Source organism: Oncorhynchus tshawytscha, linkage group LG07 (genome assembly GCF_018296145.1).
Source record: "Oncorhynchus tshawytscha isolate Ot180627B linkage group LG07, Otsh_v2.0, whole genome shotgun sequence".
Lineage (NCBI taxonomy): Eukaryota > Metazoa > Chordata > Actinopteri > Salmoniformes > Salmonidae > Oncorhynchus > Oncorhynchus tshawytscha.
In genome coordinates, this window is record NC_056435.1 from 20694231 (window position 1) to 20712179 (window position 17949).

The window sequence follows — 17949 nt, forward strand, 5'->3', positions numbered from 1 at the left end:
GGGGGATACCTGTTGAACATGGAATGTTTGTATAAGAAACTCTGTTGGATCTGAAATCCCGCAGCTGGACTGATTCATGTAAATTCCAGAAGTTTGATTTCAAACATTTATTTTATTGTAACTCTGGCTTCTCAAACCAACGCGGACATTCTGGTTATAACTGAATCTTGGCTAAAGAAGTCTATGCCGGACTCTGATGTGTATCTGACTGGTTAGAATGTTTTTAGATCTCGTAGAGTTGGTAGAGGGGGGGGGGGTGTCACCATATAAATAAAAAGCTATCTAAATGTTTCTATATCCATCACCACCTCTGTCCTTAAGCAATTTGAATGTCTAGTCCTAAATGTGAAACTTTATCGCCCTCCCACGGCCTCCATATGTGCTCTCACAAAATTGTCTAACCTACTGTCGAACAATGATCAATCTGAATTACTGATAGTGGGTCATCTTAATTGAGATTGATTGATGCCAATATCTGGGTTCAAAGATATTTGTACTGAGATCAATCTTACTCAGCTGATAACTAAACCAACTAGCCTCAACTTCAAACAACCCAAAAAATCTACTCTATTACATATGATTCTAACTGATGCCTCTTAAATGTTTTCAGCCAATAGATTATTTGTGACCGACCGGCTCGATTCCGTAATATGTATGCAACATTTGAAATTGTGTTTTTTACATTGAATAAAAGCAGAGATTCAGAGCTAGAGAATGTTATGTCATACACTACAGTTGAGGAAACAATGGGAAAGTAATTCTGCTTTGAAAGTTGATAAACTTGTAAACTCAGTTTTGAGAAAATGGTTCTTGAATGTTTTGGTACAACAACTGTAGAGCTCCTCTTTGTCTCCACCCATTCAGCATCGTTCACACCCTCTAAAACCTTAGCCACACCCATCACTTTAAGGATTAACATATGAGGGCATGTACTAAACAACCAAAGATGTCTAAATGCTTTATACTATGGGTGTGTTCTTAAATTTAATCTGGAGTGCCAGAGTGTGTTCAGAGTGCGCTCTGGGCGTCGTAAACTCATTGTCAGATTGCCCATTTGTACATTCAGAACGTTTTGCTCTTAGACAAGCTACGAGCACGTATATCCTACCAAAGGGACATTAAACACTGTAATATCTTATGCTTCACCGAGTCGTGGCTGAAGGACGACATGAATAACATACAGCTGGCAAGTAATACACTGTATCGGCAGGATAGAACAGCAGCCTCTGGTAGAGACAGGGGGTGGCGGTCTATGTATATATGTAAACAAAAGCTGGTGCACGATATCTAAGGAAGTCTTGTGGTTCTGCTTGCCTGAGGTAGAGTATCCCATGATAAGCTGTAGATCTCACTATTTACCAAGAGAGTTATCATCTATATTCTTCATAGCTGTATGCCTGATCACCGACAACGTTGAGGCAGCCTATAGGGAGGAGGTCAGACCAGGCCGTGTGGTGCCAGGACAAAAACCTCTCCCTCAAACGTGATCAAGACAAAGGAGCTGATTGTGGACTACAGGAAAAAGAGGACCGAGCACGCCCCCATTCTCATCGACGGGGCTGTAGTGGAGCAGGTTGAGAGCTTCAAGTTCCTTGATGTCCACATCAAAAACAAACTATCATGGTCCAAACGCACCAAGACAGTCGTGAAGAGGGCACTACAAAGTCTATTCCCCCTGAGGAGACTGAAAAGATTTGGCATGGGTCCTCAGATCCTCAAAAAGTTATACAGCTGCCCCATCGAGAGCATCCTGATTGGCACTACAGAGGGTAGTGCGAACGGCCCAGTACATCACTGGGGCCAAGCTGCCTGTCATCCAGAACCTCTGTACCAGGCGGTGTCAGAGGAAGGCCCTAAAAATTGTCAAAATCCAGCCACCCTAGTCATAGACTGTTCTCTCTGCTACCGCATGGCAAGCAGTACTGGAGCAGCAAGTGAAGGTGCAAAAGGCTTCTTAACAGCTTCTACCCCCAAGCCATAAGACTCCTGAACACCTAATCAAAAGGCTACCCAGACTATTTGCATTGCCCCCACCCCCCTTATTTTACGCTGCTGCTACTCTCTGTTATTATCTATGCATAGTCACTTTAACTCTACCTGCATGTACATATTACCTCAATTAACTCGACTAACCGATGTCCCAGCACATTGATTGACTCTGTACCGGTACCTACCCCGTATATAGCCTCACTACTGTTATTTTATTGCTGTTCTTTAATTATTTGTTACTTTTATTTCTAACTTAACATTTATTTTTCTTCCAACTGCATTGTTGGTTAAGGGCTTGTAAGTAAGTATTTCTCTGTAAGGTTTATGTTCTGACGGCGCATGTGACAAATAAAATGTGGAATTCAAGTTTTTTTCTGTCAATAATGTTTGGCTTGTGATGTGATTGGTCTGAAGCCAAATCCAAACTGGTTTCTCTTGCCATTTTTTTTTAGGTGCGTTAGGACTATTCACAACTGAGCTCACTCAGTTTAGTGCATTGGCTATTATTTTATCAAGGGATGCCAAATAGATAGGCTACACATACTAAGACAGAAGGTCGCTGTTTTGTTTGCTAGGATGCTTTTGTCGGCGAGAAACATTCAGCCTCCTGTGAACTGAGGAAAATTTATGAAACACAGAGAGACTAAAGATAAATAATTTTGTATGTTTTTTTCTTTATACACTGCTCAAAAAAATAAAGGGAACACTTAAACAACACAATGTAACTCCAAGTCAATCACACTTCTGTGAAATCAAACTGTCCACTTAGGAAGCAACACTGATTGACAATATATTTCACATGCTGTTGTGCAAATAGAATAGACAACAGGTGGAAATTATAGGCAATTAGCAAGACACCCCCAATAAAGGAGTGGTTCTGCAGGTGGTGACCACAGACCACTTCTCAGTTCCTATGCTTCCTGGCTGATGTTTTGGTCACTTTTGAATGCTGGCGGTGCTTTCACTCTAGTGGTAGCATGAGACGGAGTCTACAACCCACACAAGTGGCTCAGGTAGTGCAGCTCATCCAGGATGGCACATCATTGCGAGCTGTGGCAAGAAGGTTTGCTGTGTCTGTCAGCGTAGTGTCCAGAGCATGGAGGCGCTACCAGGAGACAGGCCAGTACATCAGGAGATGTGGAGGAGGCTGTAGGAGGGCAACAACCCAGCAGCAGGACCGCTACCTCCGCCTTTGTGCAAGGAGGAGCAGGAGAAGCACTTCCAGAGCCCTGCAAAATGACCTCCAGCAGGCCACAAATGTGCATGTGTCTGCTCAAACGGTCAGAAACAGACTCCATGAGGGTGGTATGAGGGCCTGACATCCACAGGTGGGGGTTGTGCTTACAGCCCAACACCGTGCAGGACGTTTTTAATTTGCCAGAGAACACCAAGATTGGCAAATTCGCCACTGGCGCCCTGTGCTCTTCACAGATGAAAGCAGGTTCATACTGAGCACACGTGACAGACGTGACAGTCTGGAGACGCTGTGGAGAACGTTCTGCTACCTGCAACATCCTCCAGCATGACCGTTTTGGCGGTGGGTCAGTCATGGTGTGGGGTGGCATTTCTTTGGGGGGCCGCACAGCCCTCCATGTGCTCGCCAGAGGTAGCCTGACTGCCATTAGGTACCGAGATGAGATCCTCAGACCCCTTGTGAGACAATATGCTGGTGCGGTTGGCCCTGGGTTCCTCCTAATGCAAGACAATGCTAGACCTCATGTGGCTGGAGTGTGTCAGCAGTTCCTGCAAGAGGAAAACATTGATGCTATGGACTGGCCCGCCCGTTCCCCAGACCTGAATCCAATTGAGCACATCTGGGGCATCATGTCTCGCTCCATCCACCAATGCCACGTTGCACCACAGACTGTCCAGGAGTTGGCGGATGCTTTAGTCCAGGTCTGGGAGGAGATCCCTCAGGAAACCATCCGCCACCTCATCAGGAGTATGCCCGGGCGTTGTAGGGAGGTCATACAGGCACGTGGAGGCCACACACACTACTGAGCCTCATTTTGACTTGTTTTAAGGAAATTACATCAAAGTTGGATCAGCCTGTAGTGTGGTTTTCCACTTTAATTTTGAGTGTGACTCCAAATCCAGACCTCCATGGGTTGATAAATTTGATTTCCATTGATCATTTTTGTGTGATTTTGTTGTCAGCACATTCAACTATGTAAAGAAAATAGTATTTAATAAGAATATTTCATTCATTCAGATCTAGGATGTGTTATTTTAGTGTTCCCTTTATTTTTTTGAGTAGTGTATATTTTTTGGAAAGTCTGGCATCCCTTGGCATCCATGAATACAAACCGCCGTTGATGAGAGGAATCATTTGAAGCCATTGCGGTCTGGTCAGTTCTTTCAGTTTTGCCCAAATTATTTTGGGTTGTTGTGAGTCCGCTTCCCTTTCAAAAATGCCTGCCTTGAGGGAGGGACAGGCCACAGCACGAAGCACGTTCAGATCTCCCCCCAAATACACCGGAAGTTGTCATGGGGTGAAGGCCTATTGTTCAGTGAGCAAAGCCCTCTTCATGGCCAATTATGTGTGAAACACATCTCACTGCCCTAGAAATCCCTCGGACATGATTAAAACAAACCCAGTGGTCCCCAAGGGTGACATTCACCTTTAAACATATAATTGCTTTGATACCATGTGATGATAAGTAAATCAATTGAGTAATACCTAATGAAAGGCAAAGATTAGACTACAAAATGAGCCTGAAAAAAAGGAAATTGTGGGAAAGTGTTTATGATATTGGCCAAGGTCATTACAATGTAATTTGTGGTGAATTTTTCTCCACCAAAAAATGCCATTATTGAAGGTGCGTGTTCGGGCATGCGCCCATCCATGCGAGTCTGACGATGATGAACGCGTACGGGAGGGTAGCCTCGGTTCCTCCCTCCTTTCGAATGTAGTATGGATTTTAGATGGGTTGTCGAAAGGATAAACATTAACATGACTTACTTAGCCTATTAAACGGCGCATGTTTAGTCTATCACTTCGTGAATTCATTTACATTTTAAAAAAATTAAATCCGTGCTTTTTAAGATCAGAATGCCGGAGTTTATCTCTGTCGACGGGTTTATCGCCGAGACCTTGGAGGACTATAGCTCTCCAACAACCTCGTCCTTCACCACCAAAATGTCAAGTTGTAGAAACGCAGTAGACCACATCGAGGAGGTAAGTTAATTGCTTCTGTACATTATGGCTATCATGAGCTGTAATCATTTGAGAAACACTCTTTTCACGTCACTTCGATACAGAAACGAATGGGGGGTTTTGGGAGGCTTGCCAAGGTAACGTGCCCAGCACAAAGGTGTGCTATACAATTCAGGCATCAACCAACTAACGTTATGGCTCAATCTATGGACTGGGATAGTAGACAAAGCGCCTGACTGACGGCTTTCTTTGTGTCGGCCGCATCTTTTTCTCGTTTGTTCATGGATGAATTTAATTCCACAATACATAAGCATGGTTATTTTGTCACGGAAAGGCTCAATGTTGCATTAGATTTCACCAATATGCGTAAAAGCATATACATTGTGGTGATGTCCTTTGTTTATCAGATTATTCCTTGTGGCGCTCGTGCTCATTGTATGGAACGCGAGGAAAAACATTCAAATGTATTCTATATCAATAATCATAATAATAACCACTACTATTATAATATGGGGTGCAGGCAAAACATCCTATTTATGTTGCCTTTGAATCCATTGCCACTGGTTTAATTGTTGGACTGAGAACGTAATTTTACCACTATACTCAACAGTAAATAGACAGTCGATTCGTTAGGAAAGTTGTCAAATGAACCATTTAGGCAAATATGCCCACGGCATAGAAAAATGACAACACAACTTTGTCAACTCCATTTATCTATCCTAGATATCAATTCAATAAATTATTTTTTTATGATAGTCTTAATTTACGTTACTGCAGTTTTTATGATTTTGATTCAAGCTACTTATCGTAATAGGAGCATATCAAGGCCCATATAGCTGTTTATTTTTTAATATATTTTTTTACAAAATCAGGCAGTTCTTTTAAAGATTAAGATGCTTAATCCATAATCTTAAAACCATTATTTAGTGTAGGTCTACTGTATATCTATCCATGCTTAGTCATTGATCATAAATGCTGGACAGCTGTTTTTGACATCACAGATACCTCAGGGGTAATGTTATTTTAATTTTATTTTTTACTTTTACCCCTTTTTCTCCCCAATTTCGTGATATCCAATTGGTAGTTAGTCTTGTTCCATCGCTGCAACTCCCGTACGGACTCGAGAGAGGCGAAGGTTGAGAGCCACGTGTCCTCTGAAACATGACCCTGCCAAGCCACACTGTTCACTTAACCCGAAAGCCACCCGACACCAATGTGTCGGTGGTGGAAACACCGACGGACAAAAGTCCACTTGCACGCGTCCGGCCCGCCACAAGGAGTCAGCCAAACCCTCCCCTAACCTGGACGGCGCTGGTCCAATTTTGCACCACCTTATGGTTCTCCCGATCACAACCGACTGTGTAACAGCCTGGGATTGAACCTGGGTCTCTAGTGACACCTTATCAGATTATTCCTTGTGCCTTAGACTGTTGTGCCACTCGGGAGGGCCCAGAGGTCATGTTTTTAACAATAGTTTGTTTGAGTGGTAAGCCTAACGAAGCCAACAAGTCGAGGAGTGAAGTCGGGGGAGGTGCATTTGCGACAGCCGTTAGTCGGACACTGTAGTGGTTTTCCAACATCAAGGCTCAGTTCAATATGGCAGTTTCAACATATCTGCTATTTTTTATAAAAGCGGATGTGTATAAATGTTGAAATAAACTTTTCTATACCCCCATATCACAAACACAAACTGAAAACATAACAAGTCTACAATGAATTGGTTAGAAATATCACTTTCATTTGGATCTGCTGTAGCTTTAGAACAGCTACTCAGTTTTGCCCGTGCGGCCAGGTCTAGGAAGAGTATTGGTGGTTCCAAAGTTGGTTCCTGTTTGTCACCTTTTTGGCCACGTTCGAATGGGTCAAACAAAACACCCTAATGATTTGGTTGACAAATGGTGCCTCCCACAATATAGGTGATGGGTGCAGTTGGTGATAAGCACCTTGACTTAATAGAAAACTGCTTGACCTTTGATCACACAACTTTTGTAAAGGCCATGCTGGACAATTTTTATAACCATAGTGCAACACACTTTGAAAGGAGTGACCAACGATGGTCACCGACGTCACAAACAGGATCCACCCCTTTTCAAAGTGTGTTGCATTATGGTTATAAAAATTGTCCTCCCTTAAGACCTTCGCTTGAAAAATTTGAAAAAAGTGGCCAATAGTACCTTTTGTCCATTTTGAGATGCCGTAGCCAGTATACACTTCCTCAAAATAGTCAGAATTAATCTAAGATGACTCAAGAACTGTCATTAATTACCGTTTTTGCCAAAGAGATCTTAGTCGTGCAACTTTATATCTAACTAAGATGTTTGATGCAGTATTTCTCAATTAAAAAAGTTGCTTGAAAACTAGTCGTCTCTCGTTGAATGACAACAGACTTTATTGAAGAATCCCTACTGTTGACCAATCACTGAAAAAGGGGTGTTACCTCCAAAAAATATGTTGTGTGCCTGAACAGCCGAAAAGGAAACTCCACAAAATGTAGTCATAATATATACACGAACACAGAGAGCCTGTTCTAACGGAAAAAGAGATATAGAAAGCCTTTATTACAGCAGACTGAAAACAGTTGCATGCATTTGTGAATTGCGGTTTATTTATTGTGTAGGCTAATTATTCAAAGCTCCCTTTATTATTTCATTTTAAAACTAAAATGCTTGATTGCATTTCAAAGCATGAATGTCTCGAATGCTGTGTGATGGAATGATTGATTGATACATTAGCCTATATATTGAAGTATAAGCCTAAGTAAGTTACAGTATTAAAACTAAACAGGACACGCTCTTTGGCCTCCAGCTCGATGGTGGTTAATTTATTTATATAGCCCTTCGTACATCAGCTGATATCTCAAAGTGCTGTACAGAAACCCAGCCTAAAACCCCAAACAGCAAGCAATGTAGGTGTGGAAGGAAACGGTGGCTAGGAAAAACTCCCTAGAAAGGACAAAACCTAGGAAGAAACCTAGAGAGGACCCAGGCTATGAGGGGTGGCCAGTCCTCTTCTGGCTGTGCCGGGTGGAGATTATAACAGAACATGGCCAAGATGTTCATGTAACGGTTTTCTAGGTGTGAAGGAGAGTCGGACCAAAATGCAGCGTGTAGATTGCGATCCATAATTTAATGAACAAACGTAACACGAATCTAAATACAAACACTACAAAAACAATAAACATAACGAAAACCAAAACAGCCTATACTTGTGAAAACTAACACATAGACAGGAACAAGGACACTAAGGACAATCACCCACGACAAACTCAAAGAATATGGCTGCCTAAATATGGTTCCCAATCAGAGACAACGATAAACACCTGCCTCTGATTGAGAACCACTCCAGACAGCCATAGACTTTGCTAGATCACCCCACTAGCTACAATCCCAATACACACCACATACAAAAACCCATGCCACACCCTGGCCTGACCCAATACATGAAGATAAACAAGAAATACTTCGACCAGGGCGTGACAGAACCCCCCCCTAAGGTGCGGACTCCCGAACGCACCTCAAAACAATAGGGAGGGTCCGGGTGGGCGTCTGTCCATGGTGGCGGCTCCGGCTCCGGCGCGGGACGTGGACCCCACTCAGTCAATGTCTTAGTCCCCTCTCCTCGCGTCCCTGGATAGTCCACCCTCGCCGCCGACCATGGCCTTGTAGTCCTCACCCAGAACCCCACTGGACTGAGGAGCAGATCGGGACTGAAGGGCAGCTCGGGACTGAGGCAGCTCGGGACTGAGAGAAAGCTCGGGAGTGAGAGGAAGCTCGGGAGTGAGAGGAAGCTCGGGAGTGAGAGGAAGCTCGGGAGTGAGAGGAAGCTCGGGAGTGAGAGGAAGCTCGGGAGTGAGAGGAAGCTCAGGCAGGTAGATAGATCTACCAGATCCTGGCTGGCTGGTGGTTTCAGCAGATCCTGGCTGACTGGCAGATCCTGGCTGACTGGCAGATCCTGGCTGACTGGCGGATCTGGCGGATCCTGGCTGACTAGCAGATCCTGGCCGACTGGCAGATCCTGGCCGACTGGCAGATCCCAGCTGACTGGCGGATCTGGAAGAGTCTGGTTGACTGGCGGATCTGGAAGAGTCTGGTTGACTGGCAGATCTGGAAGAGTCTGGTTGACTGGCAGATCTGGAAGAGATCTGGAAGAGTCTGGTTGACTGGCAGATCTGGAAGAGTCTGGAAGAGTCTGGTTGACTGGCAGATCTGGAAGAGTCTGGTTGACTGGCAGATCTGGAAGAGTCTGGTTGACTGGCAGATCTGGAAGAGTCTGGCTGACTGGCAGATCTGGAAGAGTCTGGCTGACTGGCAGATCTGGAAGAGTCTGGCTGACTGGCAGATCTGGAAGAGTCTGGTTGACTGGCAGATCCTGGCAGACTGAAAGATCTGGCTGCTCCACGCTGACTGGCGGCTCTGGCTGCTCCACGCTGACTGGCGGCTCTGGCTGCTCCATGTAGGCTGACAGCTCTGGCGGCTTCTTACAGACTAGCAGCTCTGGCGGCTCCGTGCAGACTGGCAGCTCCTTGCAGACTGACAGCTCCTTACAGACGGGCAGCTCCTTGCAGACTGGCAGCTCCTTGCAGACTGGCAGCTCCTTGCAGACTGACATCTCTGGCTGCTCCATGCAGACTGACATCTCTGGCTGCTCCATGCAGACTGACATCTCTGGCTGCTCCATGCAGACTGACATCTCTGGCTGCTCCATGCAGACTGACATCTCTGGCTGCTCCATGCAGACTGACATCTCTGGCTGCTCCATGCAGACTGACATCTCTGGCTGCTCCATGCAGACTGACACCTCTGGCTGCTCCATGCAGACTGACACCTCTGGCTGCTCCATGCAGACTGACACCTCTGGCTGCTCCATGCAGACTGACACCTCTGGCTGCTCCATGCAGACTGACACCTCTGGCTGCTCCATGCAGACTGACACCTCTGGCTGCTCCATGCAGACTGACACCTCTGGCTGCTCCATGCAGACTGACAGCTCTGGCTGCTCCATGCAGACTGACAGCTCTGGCTGCTTCATGCAGACTGACAGCTCTGGCTGCTTCATGCAGACTGACAGCTCTGGCTGCCTCATGCAGACTGACAGCTCTGGCTGCTTCATGCAGACTGACAGCTCTGACAGCTCCATGCAGGCGGGCAGCTCTGGCTGCTCCATGCAGGCTGGCAGCTCTGGCTGCACTGAACAGACAGGAGACTCCAGCAGCGCTGTAGAGGAAGAAGGCTCTAGCTGCGCTGAACAGGCGGGAGACTCCGGCAGCGCAGGAGAGGAGGAAGGCTCTGGCAGCGCTGGAGAGGCGAGGCGCACTGTAGGCCTGATGCGTGGTGCTGGCACTGGTGGTACTAGACCGAGAACACGCACAGGAAGCCTGGTGCGGGGAGCTGCTACCGGAGGGCTGGGAGGTGTGGAGGTGGTACTGGATAGACCGGACCGTGCAGGCGCACTGGAGCTCTTGAGCACCGAGCCTGCCCAACCTTACCTGGTTGAATGCGCTCGGTCGCCCTGCCAGTGCGGCGAGGTGGAATAGCCCGCACTGGGCTATGCAGGCGAACCGGAGACACCGAGCGCAAGGCTGGTGCCATGTAAGCCGGCCCAAGGAGACGCACTGGGGACCAGATGCGAGGGCCGGCTTCATGGCATTTGGCTCGACGCTCAATCTAGCCCGGCCGATACGCGGAGCTGGAATATACCGCACCGGGCTATGCACCCGCACTGGGGACACCGTGCGCACCACTGCATAACACGGTGCCTGCCCGGTCTCTCTAAGAAGCAAAAAAAGCACAGGAAGCACAGGAAGTTGGCGCAGGTCTCCTACCTAGCGTCGCCATGCTCCCTGTGAGCCCCCCCCCAATACATTTTTGGAGCTGACTCTCGGGCTTCCATCCGCTTCGCCGTGCTGCTTCCTCATACCTGCGCCTCTCAGCTTTCGCCGCCTCCAGTTCTTCCTTGGGGCGGCGATATTCTCCAGGCTGAGCCCAGGGTCCTTTACCGTCCAGTTCGTCCTCCCATGTCCATTTCTCCAGGTAGTGCAGCCTCTCCCACTGCAGCTGCTGCTGCTCCTGCTGCTGCTGCCTCTGTTGCCTCTCCTGTGGCTCCTGCCTGTTGACACGCTGCTTGGTCCGTTTGTGGTGGGTGATTCTGTAACGGTTCTCTTGTGGTGAAGGAGAGTCGGACCAAAATGCAGCGTGTAGATTGTGATCCATAATTTAATAAACAAACGTAACACGAATCTAAATACAAACACTACAAAAACAATAAACGTAACGAAAACCGAAACAGCCTATACTTGTGAAAACTAACACATAGACAGGAACAAGGACACTAAGGACAATCACCCACAACAAACTCAAAGAATATGGCTGCCTAAATATGGTTCCCAATCAGAGACAACGATAAACACCTGCCTCTGATTGAGAACCACTCCAGACAGCCATAGACTTTGCTAGATCACCCCACTAGCTACAATCCCAATATATACACACCACATACAAAAACCCATGCCACACCCTGGCCTGACCCAATACATGAAGATAAACACAAAATACTTCGACCAGGGCGTGACAGTTCAAATGTTCATAAATGACCAGCATGGTCAAATAATAATAATCACAGGCAGAACAGTTGAAACTGGAGCAGCAGTATGGCCAGGTGGACTGGGGACAGCAAGGAGTCATCATGCCAGGTAGTTCTGAGGCATGGTCCTAGGGCTCAGGTCCTCCGAGAGAGAGAAAGAGAGAATTAGAGAGAGCATACTTAAATTCACACAGGACACCGGATAGGACAGGAGAAGTACTCCAGATATAAGAAACTGACCCTAGCCCCCCGACACACAAACTACTGCAGCATAAATACTGGAGGCTGAGACAGGAGGGGTCAGGAGACACTGTGGCCCCATCTGATGATACCCCCGGACAGGGCCAAACAGGAAGGATATAACCCCACACCACAAGAGGGATATCTTCAACCACCAACTTACCATCCTGAGACAAGGCCGAGTATAGCCCACAAAGATCTCCGCCACGGCACAACCCAAAGGGGGGGCGCCAACCCAGACAGTAAGATCACATCAGTGACTCAACCCACTCAAGTGACGCACCCCTCCTAGGGACGGCATGAAAGAGCACCAGTAAGCCAGTGACTCAGCCCCTGTAATAGGGTTAGAGGCAGAGAATCCCAGTGGAAAGAGGGGAACTGGCCAGGCAGAGACAGCAAGGGTGGTTCGTTGCTCCAGAGCCTTTCCTTTCACCTTCATACTCATGGGCCAGACTACACTCAATCATATGAGCCACTGAAGAGATGAGTCTTCAGTAAAGACTTAAAGGTTGAGACCGAGTTTGCGTCTCTCACATGAGTAGGCAGACCATTCCATAAAAATGGAGTTCTATAGGAGAAAGCCTCCAGCTGTTTCCTTAGAAATTCTAGTGACAATTAGGAGGCCTGCGTCTTGTGACCGTAGCGTACATTTAGGTATGTACGGCAGGACCAAATCAGAGAGATGGGTAGGAGCAAGCCCATGTAATGCTTTGTAGGTTAGCAGTAAAACCTTGAAGTCAGCCCTTGCCTTAACAGGAAGCCAGTGAAGGGAGGCTGGCACTGGAGTAATATGATAACATTTTGGGGTTCTAGTCAGGATTCTTTTATCCGTATTTAGCACTAACTAAAGTTTATTTAGTGCTTTATCCGGGTAGCCGGAAAGTAAAGCATTGCAGTAGTCTAACCTAGAAGTAACAAAAGCATGGACTAATTTTTCTGCGTCATTTTTGTACAGAAAGTTTCTGATTTTTGCAATGTTACATAGATGGAAAAAAACTGTCCTTGAAACAGTCTTGATATGTTCGTCAAAAGAGAGATTAGGGTCCAGAGTAAACGCCGAGGTCCTTCACAGTTTTATTTGAGACGACTGTACAACCATAAAGATTAATTGTCAGATTCAACAGAAGATCTCTGTTTCTTGGGACCTAGAACAAGCATCTCTGTTTTGTCCGAGTTTAAAGTAGAACGTTTGCAGCCATCCACTTCCTTATGTCTTAAACACTGGCTTCTAGCGAGGGCAATTTTGGGGCTTCTCCATTTTTCATTGAAATGTACAGCTGTGTGTCATCCGCATAGCAGTGAAAGTTAACATTATGTTTTCGAAAGACATCCCCAAGAGGTAAAATATATAGTGAAAACAATAGTGGTCCTAAAACGGAACCTTGAGGAACACTGAAATTTACAGTTGATTTGTCAGAGGACAAACCATTCACAGAGACAAACTGATATCTTTCCGACAGATAAGATCTAAACCAGGCCAGAACTTGTCCATGTAGACCAATTTGGGTTTATAATCTCTCCAAAAGAATGTGGTGATCGATGGTATCAAAAGCAGCACTAAGGTCTAAGAGCACGAGTACAGATGCAAAGCCTCGGTCTGATGCCATTAAAAGGTAATTTACCACCTTCACAAGTGCAGTCTCAGTGCTATGATGGGGTCTAAAACCAGACTGAAGCATTTCGTATACATTGTTTGTCTTCAGGAAAGCAGTGAGTTGCTGCGCAACAGCCTTTTCTAAAAATGTTGAGAGGAATGGAAGATTTGATATAGGCCAATAGTTTTTTAGATTTTCTGGGTCAAGGTTTTGATTTTTCAAGAGAGGCTTTATTACTGCCACTTTTTTAGTGAGTTTGGTACACAGAGAGCTGTTTATTATGTTCAACATAGGAGGGCCAAGCACAGGAAGCAGCTCTTTCAGTAGTTTAGTTGGAATAGGGTCCAGTATGCAGCTTGAATGTTTAGAGGCCATGATTATTTTCTTCATTGTGTCAAGAGATATAGTACTACAACACTTGAGTGTCTCTCTTGATCCTAGGTCCTGGCAGAGTTGTGCAGACTCAGGACAACTGAGCTTTGAAGGAATACGCAGATTTAAAGAGGAGTCCTTAATTTACTCTCTAATTAATCATGATCCTTTTCCTCAAAGAAGTTCATGAATTTATGAATTTATGAATTCATGAATTTATTACTGCTGAAGTGAAAGCCATCCTCTCTTGGGGAATGCTGCTTTTTAGTTAGCTTTGCGACAGTATCCAAAATACATTTTGGATTGTTCTTATTTTCCTCAATTAAGTTGGAAAAATAGGATGATCGAGCAGCAGTGAGGGCTCTTTGATCCTGCATGGTACTGTCTTTCCAAGCTAGTCTTTCCAAGGCAAAGTGTGGCCACTTTGAAGAATCTGAAATATAAAACATATCTTGATTTGTTTAACACTTTTTTTGGCTTCTTCATGATTCCATATGTGTTGTTTAATAGTTTGGATGTCTTCACTATTCTAGTGTAGAAAAAAGTACAAATAAAGACACTTGACTGGTACGGTCACCTGGAATGCATTTCAATTAACAGGTGTGCATTGTTCAAAGTTCATTTGTGGAATTTCTTTCCTTAATGCGTTTGAGCCAATCAGTTGTGCTGTGACAAGGTAGGGATGGTTTACAGAAGATTGGCCTATTTGGTAAAATACCATAATACCATAATAAGTCCATATTATGGCAAGAACAGCTCAAATAAGCAAAGAGAAATGACAGGCCGTCATTACTTTAAGACATGAAGGTCAGTCAATAATGAAAATGTCAGTGCAGTCGCAAAAGCCATCAAGCACTATGATGAAATTGTCTCTCATGAGGATCGCCACAGCACAGGAAGACCCAGAGTTACCTCTGCTGCAGAGGACAAGTTCATTAGAGTTACCAGCCTCAGAAATTGCAGCCCAAATAAATGCTTCAGAGTTCAAGTAACAGACACATCTCATCTGTCTGCGATTTATTTAGATTTCAAGGCACACGTAACCATCATGGCTACCACAGCATTCTGCAACGATACGCCATCCCATCTGGTTTGGGCTTAGTGGGACTATGTCGCAAAACACCCTTTCAGGCTAAGGGCTATTTGACCAAGAAGGAGAGTGATGGAGTGCTGCGTCAGATTAACTGGTCTCCACAATCACCCTACCTTCGTAGTTTTGATGTCTTCACTATTATTCTACATTCTAAAAATGTAAAAACAAAGAAAAACCCTTGAATGAGTAGGTGTCCATACTTGTGACTCTTATTGTATATATTCTTCTGTTTTTATTTTATTTTCAAGTGTACTCTTTATTTCTTGTATTTCTTTTATTTAACTATTATTTCTGCGATGTTGAAGACCTACACTGTACTGTTTACACCTGTTGTATCCTGTGCACTTGACAAATAAACTCTGGTGGGCCTCCCGGGCACAGTGGCACAGTGGTCTAGGGAACTGCATCGCAGGGCTATCTGTGCCACCAGAGACTCTGGGTTTGAGCCCAGGCTCTGTTGCCTAAAATGGAAATTAATTACTTAAAAATCATACCATGTGATTTTCTGGATTTTTGTTTTAGGTTCCGTCTCTCACAGTTGAAGTGTACCTATGATACAAATTATAGTACTGTTGGCATGACACAGGACTGATGGTAAGCACTCACCTTGTCTTCTCCAGACAAGCTTTTTTCCGGATGCCCCAAACATTCAGAAAGGGGATTCATCAGAGAAAATGACTTTACCCCAGTCCTCAGCAGTCCAATCCCTCTACCTTTTGCAGAATATCAGTCTGTCCCTGATGTTTTTCCTGGAGAGAAGTGGCTTCTTTGCTGCCCTTCTTGACACCAGACCATCCTCCAAAAGTCTGTCTCACTGATGCACTCACACCTGCCTGCTGCCATTCCTGAGCAAGCTCTGTATTGGTGGTGCCCCGATCCCGCAGCTGAATACACTTTAGGAGACGGTCCTGGCGTTTGCTGGACTTTCTTGGGCGCCCTGGAGCCTTCTTCACAACAATTGAACCACTCTCCTTGAAGTTCTTGATGATCCGATAAATGGTTGATTTAGGTGCAATCTTACTGGCAGCAATATCATTGCCTGTGAAGCCCTTTTTGTGCAAAGCAATGATGACGGCACGTGTTTCCTTGCAGGTAACCATGGTTGACAGAGGACTGTACGACTGTACTGTAGCGAGGCTATAAAAGTAGCGAGGCTACATACAGACACCGATTAGTCAGGCTGATTGAGGTAGTATGTAGATATGATTAAAGTGACTATGCATATATGATGAACAGAGAGTAGCAGTAGCGTAAAAGAGGGGTTGGCGGGTGGTGGGTGGCTGGACACAATGCAGATAGCCCGGTTAGCCAATGTGCGGGAGCACTGGTTGGTCGGCCCAATTGAGCTAGTATGTACATGAATGTATAGTTAAAGTGACTATGCATACAGTGCCTTGCGAAAGTATTCGGCCCCCTTGAACTTTGTGACCTTTTGCCACATTTTAGGCTTCAAACATAAAGATATAAAACTGTATTTTTTTGTGAAGAATCAACAACAACTGGGACACAATCATGAAGTGGAACGACATTTATTGGATATTTCAAACTTTTTTAACAAATCAAAAACTGAAAAATTGGGCGTGCAAAATTATTCAGCCCCTTTACTTTCAGTGCAGCAAACTCTCTCCAGAAGTTCAGTGAGGATCTCTGAATGATCCAATGTTGACCTAAATGACTAATGATGATAAATACAATCCACCTGTGTGTAATCAAGTCTCCGTATAAATGCACCTGCACTGTGATAGTCTCAGAGGTCCATTAAAAGCGCAGAGAGCATCATGAAGAACAAGGAACACACCAGGCAGGTCCGAGATGCTGTTGTTAAGAAGTTTGAAGCCGGATTTGGATACAAAAAGATTTCCCAAGCTTTAAACATCCCAAGGAGCACTGTGCAAGCGATAATACTGAAATGGAAGGAGTATCAGACCACTGCAAATCTACCAAGACCTGGCCGTCCCTCTAAACTTTCAGCTCATACAAGGAGAAGACTGATCAGAGATGCAGCCAAGAGGCCCATGATCACTCTGGATGAACTGCAGAGATCTACAGCTGAGGTGGGAGACTCTGTCCATAGGACAACAATCAGTCGTATATTGCACAAATCTGGCCTTTTATGGAAGAGTGGCAAGAAGAAAGCCATTTCTTAAAGACATCCATAAAAAAGTGTTGTTTAAAGTTTGCCACAAGCCACCTGGGAGACACACCAAACATGTGGAAGAAGGTGCTCTGGTCAGATGAAACCAAAATGGAACTTTTTGGCAACAATGCAAAACGTTATGTTTGGCGTAAAAGCAACACAGCTCATCACCCTGAACCCACCATCCCCACTGTCAAACATGGTGGTGGCAGCATCATGGTTTGGGCCTGCTTTTCTTCAGCAGGGCCAGGGAAGATGGTTAAAATTGATGGGAAGATGGATGGAGCTAAATACAGGACCATTCTGGAAGAAAACCTGATGGAGTCTGCAAAAGACCTGAGACTGGGACGGAGATTTGTCTTCCAACAAGACAATGTTCCAAAACATAAACCAAAATCTACAATGGAATGGTTAAAAAATAAACATATCCAGGTGTTAGAATGGCCACGTCAAAGTCCAGACCTGAATCCAATCGAGAATCTGTGGAAAGAACTGAAAACTGCTGTTCACAAATGCTCTCCATCCAACCTCACTGAGCTCGAGCTGTTTTGCAAGGAGGAATGGGAAAAAATTTCAGTGTCTCGATGTGCAAAACTGATAGAGACATACCCCAAGCGACTTACAGCTGTAATCGCAGCAAAGTCGCTACAAAGTAATCGCTACAAAGTAATCGCTACAAAGTATTAACTTAAGGGGGCTGAATAATTTTCCACGCCCAATTTTTCAGTTTTTGATTTGTTTGAAAAGTTTGAAATATCCAATAAATGTCGTTCCACTTCATGATTGT

General features: G+C 45.1%; 1 protein-coding gene across 1 annotated transcript in view; it reads left to right on the forward strand.

Annotated features, from left to right (window-relative positions):
* The first annotated feature begins 4858 nt into the window (after window positions 1–4858).
* The window catches only part of unm_sa1614 (un-named sa1614), a 119319-nt gene continuing 106228 nt past the window's right edge, over window positions 4859–17949 (forward strand). The window contains exon 1 of the mRNA XM_024428264.2: window positions 4859–5167. Within this exon, the coding sequence (XP_024284032.1) occupies window positions 5042–5167 (126 nt within the window). The 5' untranslated portion in view covers window positions 4859–5041. The remainder of the gene's footprint in view (window positions 5168–17949) is intronic.